At 39.1% G+C, this 9,898-nt stretch overlaps 1 protein-coding gene across 1 annotated transcript; it reads left to right on the top strand.

The window, feature by feature from the left end:
• The first annotated feature begins 106 nt into the window (after nt 1-106).
• Nucleotides 107-8,921, top strand: LOC126991831 (protein O-glucosyltransferase 2-like). The gene is made up of 10 exons (XM_050850509.1): nt 107-339; nt 463-582; nt 1,801-1,889; nt 2,099-2,310; nt 2,666-2,806; nt 3,437-3,543; nt 5,711-5,948; nt 6,380-6,559; nt 7,421-7,540; nt 7,942-8,921. Exons 1-10 carry the CDS (start codon nt 161-163, stop codon nt 8,068-8,070), a joined length of 1,515 nt encoding a protein of 504 aa, XP_050706466.1. The 5' UTR covers nt 107-160; the 3' UTR covers nt 8,071-8,921.
• The last annotated feature ends 977 nt before the right edge of the window (nt 8,922-9,898 follow it).

The raw sequence follows: 9,898 nt of genomic DNA, 5'->3' as shown, positions 1-9,898 counted from the left end.
AGGAGGAAGAAGAAGAAGAAAAAGAAGAAAAAGAGGAGGAAGAAGAAGAAGAAGAAGAAGAAAAAGAGGAGGAAGAAGAAGAAGAAGAAGAAGAAAAAGAGGAGGAAGAAGTGCCCCCGCCCGCGCCCCAGACCCAGCCCGAGGCCAGGCCGCCGCCGCGATGAGGGTCCTCCACGCCCTCCTCGCCTTTTCCTGCCTCCTGCTCGGCGTTGATGGCGGCAAGAAGTTCAAGGTGGACCCCAAGCAGACCAGGGTGTACGGCCCGGGCCTGGAGCCGCACGAAGTGGTCTTCCCGGCGCGGTACTTCTTCATCGAGCCGCGCGACACCAAGGGCAACAGGTGGGTCAGGCGTGTCAGTGCCAAGGCCCGCGGGTGTGTCATGCCGTGTTGTGTTGACGTGTGTGCACCATTAGGCGAGTTTACATTAGATAAATTGTTTGGGTTTGTCTCCTGCCTCCTCAGAATCCAGAAGTCCGTGGGCGCGTCCTTCAAGGTGCAGGTGGAGGGCCAGGGCGGGGACGGGTCCTACTGCCGCGTGTGGGTGCAGGTGCTGGACCGCTACGACGGCACCTACATCGCCAGGTGAGGACGGCTCCCTCCTTGGGCCACAACACTAGGCTCTCATCAGGGGGCATGTTATCTGGTCAAGGGTCAATGACATCTCGTGGTGTGGCAGTCATTGGGTTCTTGGCTTCATGTGACTTGATGCTTGGTAAATAAACCATGAACTGAAGCATTGCACTGTGCATTTGATACTCATGTATGACAGCAATGCTTAAAATGGAACTAATACGTAATCATATTTCCTATTTATTTTGATTTTCAGGAGTTACCTACAAATTGGTTTATATGAGTTCTTGTTCAGCCATAAAATTTAATGATGGCTGAATGTTATCCCAAAAATATCAGTCTTAGAATACCTCTCAGTAAACATATCATTGTACATGGGGTACTTCTGTAGTGCAGCGACTATGCCTGATGAACGAGCCTCCCATAACCCACTTAGCCAGTGGGGTGCCTCTTTGGCCGACTTGGTAGGGAGTGGCTCTCCCGTCACGCTGGTCACAGGTTCAATCCCAGGCAGCTGGCGAATACCCACACCTTGTCTTGATTAATTTCTCATGTGTTTCGATACACGCAGAGGACGTGTAGGAAAATAGAAAAAAAGAGAAAATAACACCCAGGGCATGATACTTCATCCTGAGATGTCACCAAACCAACAATTGTTGGAAAGGAGGATGCAGAAGCCTTGAACAAGCCATTGTTTCTCTTTGGATTGCATGTCTGTCAACTTGTGGCAACATAATGACAGGATAGAACAGATTGCACGAGAGATAACCAGTACACTGTAGAATACATCAGGCCACTTATCATAAGTTAGCCTTTGTTCTCTATGCTATTTATTCTTCTTCTCGGTTAATCTAGATAACTACTGCTTCTAATGTACCGAAAAATTAGCATGCAGAGTGCATAGGTTACTTCATTTGCTTCACATTTGTTAAGGTTTTTGGTTACCAGTCATACCAATTTACTGCGTAAACGGCTCAATTGAAGTGGCAGTTTTAACTGTGCACACCAGGTATACATTCTCAGTCAATCAAAATTAGTTGTAAATGAGCCAGGGAGACAATATTTTAATGAAAAATTAGTGGACATGGTTATTAATATGAGTAAAAGTATCATGCACCTATGAGTGGTGGTAAAGAGGCTAGGAAGTCACCTTATAATTTTAGAGGAAACCTGTTCTGTGGCTTACTTTCATTGCCTGTAATGATAAAACCTTCGTGTGTTGTTGAACAGGTACCGCACTTATCAGACCTGCCGGAGCACCTTGATCCATGTTCTGTACAATGGCCAGCCTGTCGCTGACTCACCCTACAAGATACCCGGTAAGGGTGTGGCTGACTTCTGGGGAGATGAAGGGGACATTCTGTTGCTGAGCAAAAAATATTACTTCAATGGTTTTATGATAGTGCTCTTGCCATTTCCTTAGTAGTCTGCCTTTCAGGGTGATAGATGGTTTTCTCTTCTTCATTGCTGGCACCTCTTTCAAAGCTGAGGACAGTGTGATATTGCAAATATAGTATTTGTGTTCCAGACCCTGTGTACTCAGAGCATTGTTACTGTCCTGAGGGCGACATTACAACGTGGCAGGAAACAGTGGACTGCCCTGCAGACTACCCACAGATCCAAAAAGACCTTGCACTCTTCCGTCAAGTGGATTTTGACTTTGTTCTTAATGCAGCAACAAAGCGGTTTGATGCTGCAGGATCACGAAGCTTTTGTAATTATGTCATCAAAGACAACCAGGTGAGCACTGGTTTATAAGAAGAACCCCCAGTGGCCATACAAGAAATAGGTATATGGCTGAAATTAGTAATTTTGGAGTTTTTTTTTTTTATCCAATGTGTAAATAGTAAGATTGCTACCTGTCAGGCTTTCAAAATGCAATAGTTATAACTTTAGTTTTAAAATTGTATTTTAATATACTTGATTATTTTTACTTGGCCTCATTATTATTGAAAAAAGGGTGATCTGGGACCTGCATGTGCTCATGTGTTTGTATAGTGTACCTATTTCTGGAATAGTAGGCCCTATATTCCTGGACCCATAGAAAGGATAAGTGTTAATTCTGGAATTTAAATAGAATAATCTTATAACTCAGATATACCGGAAATGTTATGGTCAGCACGTTGGCTTCAATATGTTCATGGACAACGTACTGCAGTCTCTGCTACGCAAGATGCTCATACCTGACACAGAATTCATTGTCAACCTTGGTGACTGGCCTCTTGTGGACCCCAAGGTGTGTACCCCACCCTTCCACCACACTCATGCCTAGACATGCAACATAAAGTTTAAGCATCCTATTTCAGAAAGTAATGAAGGTTTGTATTGTAATTTTGGTATGAGTGTAACAGCAAAGGGAGTGGATTGAGGAGTGGTTGAAAGAGTGAAATGTGATATCCTAAGATTGATTGGAGAAGTGGTAAGAATGAATGAAGATGACTTTCGGAAGAGAGTATATGAGGTCAGGATTGAAGGAGAGGTTATTGGAGAAACTACTGATCAATATATGGAACAAGTATTTGAGAGTTGGTAGTTGAGAAACTGGATGTGCTGAGAGGAAGTTCATGAAAAGGGATAATTGAAAGTGCTGCCATGGCTACCTCTTTGGGAGTCATGAGGGAAGGGACATGGCATCAAAGATATAGATAGGAAAATACTATAGTCACTTTTCAGACTCTTTATTTATTTGCATATATTCATTTATTTTATTTTTCAGTGATATATTTTTAATTTAATTCATTTATTGTTTTTAGAGCCACATCATCTGTAAGAAAGTGCAAGTTATACACAGAGTGCTACTTACTCTAACTATTAAAGCTCACCATTTCCTGCATTCCCTTAGATATATTTGTATTTCATGACACAGGTGGTGCCGCTGTTGCCAATCTTCTCGTGGTGTGGCTCTGAAGACACAGAAGATATCGTTCTACCAACCTATGACTTGACAGAAGCTACACTGGAGATGATGGGCAGGTATGTACTTGACAAAAGTAGATGAATGAACAGACAATTAAATAGAGATGGGTTGGTCAAAGATGAATGATAAGATAATTCTATCCATTAGTGTTTATGGCCATACAATTGAATTTGATACCAAAATAGTTAACAGATTCTCCCATACGGTAGCTTTCCACAATCTGAAAAGCAGCCATTGCCTCGGCTTGTCCAGACTTGAACTTGACGTTGAGAATGTAAAATTATTGTCACGTCTCCAATTTGCCCTTCTATCAAATTCAGTATATGAGTATACATACATATACATATGCAGAAATGACATGGTATTTGATTGCAGGCATTTGGAACTAACAACTCTTCAATTATAATAATTCCAAGTTAGTATTTCCTTTAACCCTCTCGCGCATGATGACACGTTTTGCATCATCAAGGGTAAATGGTCCTGGCGTGCAGTGACGCGAAACGCGTAATAAAAGTTTTTAAAAATTATTAAAAATTAAGTTTTCAGTAAAATTGCGTCAAATTTGGGAGCGTCATTTGTTGGGATAAGTTTCTTAATGGTAACATATGGCAACCTTTCTAAGGAGCGATGAGCGTAGATGAGAAGTGTCAACAGTAGATTATTTATAAAAAAAAAAAGGTTTCTTCGTGTAACTCAGGAACTAATAGGCATATGAGGATTTTGAGGATACCACAAGAATCCTCACTAAATTCCACTTCAAAACATATATTCGGCTAAAAAAGTTGGCCCACAAAATTTCGAGCTAGCGAGTGGGGAAGAGTTGGTACTTTGGATTTATTGTCTGCAATACTCTGTACAGAGACTTGAAACAAGTATGTATTGTTTATTTTCCTCTATTTTTATTTGTGCATGTTGTAGTACAAGTCTTTATGAAGCCATTGATACCAAATTTATTGGGGCACGATATATCTGTGAGGGTAAAATACACCCAGGAATGTAGAGTATCGTGGCGGCAAAAAAAGGCCGGTTGGGCCTGAGAAATGCATGGTGAGTGGAACAGAAACTTATTGGTAACTTACGGTGCGCAAGAAGGTTAATACTAATTACTTTATGCAATGGTTAGCACACCTAGCTATGAATCCACAGGCCTGGGTTCAATCCCGACCCAGGGCACTTTGCGCCCACCTCACCCAACTCTTCATCCTCCCTTTTTGGCTAGTCATTAAGTAGTTACCTGGAAAACCTGAGAAAAGTGAATTGGTAACCCTGATGTCAAACTTGCCGTGTGTCCTTGGGTAAGGGGTTCTCACCCTCAACAAGTTCAAGGGCCAATGACACAGATGCGTACCAAGCCCACATGGAGCTTAGCGTACGCATCCAACTTTACCTTTACCTTTATTTCCTATACTAAAACACAATTCATACAGTTATGTGCCAGGTTGCTTCAGCAAGTTATTCTTTACCATTGCAATGGTGCAGTTTTTCCCATTTAACAATTTAAATTATATTGTCATGGGCAATACAGTCACATTAGCCCCAGAAAGTTTATTAAAGGGTCAAAATTTATAAACAGTATTTGTGTTTGTTCACCACTTGCTATTCTCTTACTTGTTGTATAAAAGATTGTGAGTAGATGTTTGTAAGAATGCCATTTCTATGTGTGTTATCCTAAATTGTACATATATTGAACTTATAAAAATCAAAATTAATATATTAATAAACAGGAGTTCTGCATTTACCCGTTTAGTTTTTGTCTTGGCTGATACTGAAATTTTTGGTACTTAAAATTGACAGTGGCTATAATTTCTATCCTTATAAGTGCCAAGAAGTGACCATTACCTCATGTTTTTGCTAGCTAATCCTGCGGAGCATTCCTCAGCTGTTGTCTCCTCTTCACTGAAAGGTATGGAGACACTACAGGGTTAGGAGAGCCAGTTTGCCTCACTTAATAGGAAGCTATAGTCTAATGAAGTACACCCAAATTTGTAGGAGAATGTTCTAAGGAAGAACCTTCTATTCATTATCATGCTCATTATATATCTCGATATATTCACATGTTTTCACCAAGGGCATGGCTAACTCACACCAAAATTTGGTTAAGCACTGTTGTTTGATCTCGGTGTCATTAACCCTTTGGCTTCCAGGTATAATTTCTGCACATTCACTTGCAAACTGTAGTTGATTTATAGCACCTATATTCACCATGTGTAACTTTGTCTCCAGGGTGACCCTTGACATGCTGTCTGTCCAATCAAACAATGAGGTGCCATGGGATCTGAAAAAGCCTAAGGCGTTCTGGCGTGGCCGTGACTCTCGAAGGGAGCGTTTGGATCTCATCGCTCTTGCTCGGCAACACTCTCACCTCATCAATGCCTCCCTCACCAATTTCTTTTTCTTTAAGGAAGAAGAAAAGGAGTTTGGGCCAAAAGAAAAACACATTTCATTCTTCAAGTTCTTTAATGTAAAGTATTATCCCTCACCACTTCCATTTAATTGTCGAGTATTAATTGATATGCTGAGAGGCAGATATGATCACAAAGTAGGGATCTGCTCATGTTAAACAAACCACTATAGCTATGTCCTAGTTCTGAACTCAGAAGATGCTGTAAGATTTTAGATGCAAGTCATTATGATGCATACTCATCAGAATATGAAAAAAATTGAAGTTTTCTACTTAATCATATTTGATAGAATTTATAAAAAAAACACTTTCACAATAAGTGGAAAAAAAAAATTAAATTTTGTTCTTCATTGAAAAGAAAATTACCTACAATAAATGAAAATTCAGTGTTGTGTGCTAAAATAAATTTAATTATTGTTGGTATGTTAGGGCTACATTCTTTATGAAACATATTTGTAATAAATCAAAGGTGTGTTTATGCTTGTCTGCAGTACAAATATCAGATCAGCATTGATGGGACAGTGGCAGCTTACCGGCTGCCTTACCTGCTTGCCGGCTCTGGTGTGGTGCTGAAGCAGGATTCCCCATACTATGAGTTCTTTTACCATGACCTGGAGCCTTTTGTCCACTACATCCCCTTCAAGCGGGACCTCTCAGACCTCATTGAGAAGGTGAGTCAATGCAGGGCTCCAGAGTTTGATATGCTGTCTTAGCTATTTTTCTTCCAGGAGTTTGGAACAAGATTAAATGTAAGCCTAAACTTTCCAGAGTTATGAAATTATTGACACTGAATTATTATGTCTACCCATATTTTTGAAGTCTGTTGACAGGCATCCCTCTTAGTCTAATATATAACCCTGGGACAGCCTTGTAATATCTAAAAGCAGCTGTGTCTCTGTACTTTGCTACCACTAAGATCCTTCAACTTATGGTACTTAAAAATTCCTTGGCTCTTGAACACGTCTGATTTTAATATGTGCACTGTGCCATATTTCTTGACAAATGATGTTCATGTTTCACCTTAAATTATTATATTGAAAGTACTTTGTAACTTAAGATGCAACAACATTTCAGTAGAGGTAGGGACAAGGCCAGAAAGTGTTGCATCTTCTTGAAAGCATAATGAACAGTAGGAAGGGCAGTTCATGACTGCTGATGCCAGTGATCTGAGATGATTATGTGATGTTTGTCTTAGATTTCTGGTATTCTTCAGCTATATTGTTAAGCTATGCATCAGGGATATGATATTGTCCAGTAAATTATTTGTTTTATATTATTACAGGCTTTGCTTCATGTTATTCATGGTCACTTGAAGACTGTAGCAGCCTTCATGCAGAAAAAAGAGATTTCATACATACTTATTCTCAACCAATTTTCATCTCAAAATAAGGGAATGTATGTGTGTAATACAGCAGAAGATATGGTACTTGATTTGACTTGATTTTCTGTTTCTTTTTCCTGTTAGTCTTTATTCTACACCTTGTACAATGTCCATTCTAAATTTAGTAGTGTCTGATTCTTTACTTCTACAGATTGAGTGGGCGAGAGCAAACGATGATAAAGTAAAAGTTATAGCAGAGAATGGGAGAAAATATGCCCAAGAGAACTTAATGCCAAAAGATGTTTATTGTTACCATGCTGCTTTATTAAAGGTAAGTCAGTTACGACTAAATCTGATGCAATGAAAACTTCTGTTGTGCAAAAATTTATTTATAGGTACTGTCTGTACTCCTTGTGGTAGTATTAAATTTTATATACACAACTTTTCCATAAACCTAAGGCCATGTGAAAGACACAGACTGTACTGTGTACTGTTTCATAATTCTCATTATATTGAGTTTGGAAGAAGATAGGAAAGTGAAAAAATTCAGTAATTCACTTTGCGAGGTATAGGCTTTGAGATAGACAGACACACTGATAAAGATCTTATGCATAAGTGCATCACATGTAGAAAAGGAACAATAAAGTAATACTAAAACTTATATGTAAATAGTGGTTGCTCCCACAAGTGATAAAGTCTCTCTTTTACGAATCCAAACTTTTATTCCTGCAGGAGTGGAGCAAGAGACTCACATCTGAGGTGAAGGTACGTCCAGATATGGAACATATTCCCATTGAGGAAAATGAAAAACGGTTTGGTGCCTGTCAGTGCCATCGCCTCACTCGCCACGATGAGTTGTGAGTTGCTCATCCAAGTGAAAGGAAGATGGAATGGTGTCATCTCTATTCTCCTCCACCCTACCAAGTGAACAAGGCAAATCACTTGACAGGTGAACCTACTGGGCAGCTGTAGTCTTAGTGTATTGTTGCATCTATTGAAAATGAGTCATTCTTATTTTTATCATCCGTCCTACAATGGTGCTCTTCTCATCTACTTGAAAACTTTCTAATGACAAACCAATTTGAATACTCCTTCATCTTTCATACTTTAAACTTCTCAGTTACAAGTGAGAAGATGCATTCATCACTGTAGTCAGTAGTTAGTGGCATTCACTGTTATTAATATTTATTGTTATAGTTCACAACTAATGTTGTCGGTATAAGATTATGGAATTCCAGCTCACTTGCCATTTTATTACTGCAGCACAATTTTAGAGGGTGTTTTTCCTTTACTTGGGCTATCCTTGATGTAAAAGATTAATAAGAAAAATTATATTTGAATTGCTATAATTTTTAGTGCCATCAATTTTTGTGTAAATGAATGATGAGCTTTGGCCCTGTTCTCAACTTATTACTAATTTCAGTTTTGCAAAATAAGAACACTGGAACTGCAAGTGAGCACTGCAATACATTTTAGTTTTATATACATATAAAATTGTTAATTCACAATGTTCAGTTTGTAAGCAAGCTTGTAAAACACAGTGACGGGTTAACAGTGACTCCATGTTTGTGCCACAAGGCCTCAGGAAAAACTCCATTGTAGTTTCTGCAGTCTAGACAGCATGCATTGGTTTGTTGTTTCACTGTAGTTGCTGTAGTAATGGAGAAAGTGGAATAAATCTGATTGAACCTAAAATAAAAGCAATAACTTTATATCTCTATCATCATATGAAGCGCAGCACGTAGAAAGGGAGTCACGCGACACCCTTGGCCAGACTCAGTTTATTGCATATATCACTATTTTCATCCTCCTTTTATCCAATGGTAGTGGGGGTGACTCCCTTGCACTGTTAAAAGTAAGGTAGAAAGTCCCTACAAAAATGTGTTCCCTTGTTCCTATTGACACCCCCCACGTAGGTGTAAACTTGTGTGCAGCTTCTCCCACCATGATTTTTGTGTATCTCCTACTTGCTTTATTGATGATGTTAATGATCCAGATTATGTAGATGCAGGTGATAGTGATTCTGATTATGTGCGCAGTGAAGGTGATACTAGTCTGGTGCATTACTTGTTACAAGCTTCATTTAAAAAAGAAAAAAAAAAAACTGAGTTACATGTGTTTGAAGGTTGCCAAACTTTGACACCAGTTTCTGACTTTTTTTATGGTGCATGACTCCCTTTCTATGCTTGGCACTTCATATAAGAACTTATTTATTGGAAGGTACCCAATCTTATCTTTTCTCATTTTCTTCTGCAATAGGGATTCAGCCCTGAGGGAAAAAGTCAGCAACATGCTGCTCCCTTAGAAGATAGTAAATGCCAGAAGAGAAATTTAATAATTTATTCTCGAGGGGAGAAGATAGAAAATGCCAGATGAGAAATTTAATGATTAATTCCATAGGGATCTTAATACTCCTTTTTTTTATTTAAATTTTTTTTTTTATCATAAAAAGGTAGCAGCAGCAGATTATGGGGGCTTCCTTGGTGCAGAGGGGGCTGAGATTGTGCCAAGATAAACAATGATTTATTATTCATTAGGTAGACCATGGGAGGAGAGTGAGTTTTTTCAGGGGTTTATGCCACTGTTGAGGTCTTGTTTCAGACTTTACTTGTTAAAGGAATGAACAAATTGAGTTACTGGTTAACTTTTATAAATAAGGTAGTAAGAAAGACAGCATAAGAATAAGTAA

The sequence above is a fragment of the Eriocheir sinensis genome, chromosome 1 (genome assembly GCF_024679095.1).
Source record: "Eriocheir sinensis breed Jianghai 21 chromosome 1, ASM2467909v1, whole genome shotgun sequence".
Lineage (NCBI taxonomy): Eukaryota > Metazoa > Arthropoda > Malacostraca > Decapoda > Varunidae > Eriocheir > Eriocheir sinensis.
This window is presented reverse-complemented; position numbering and strand designations above follow the sequence as displayed.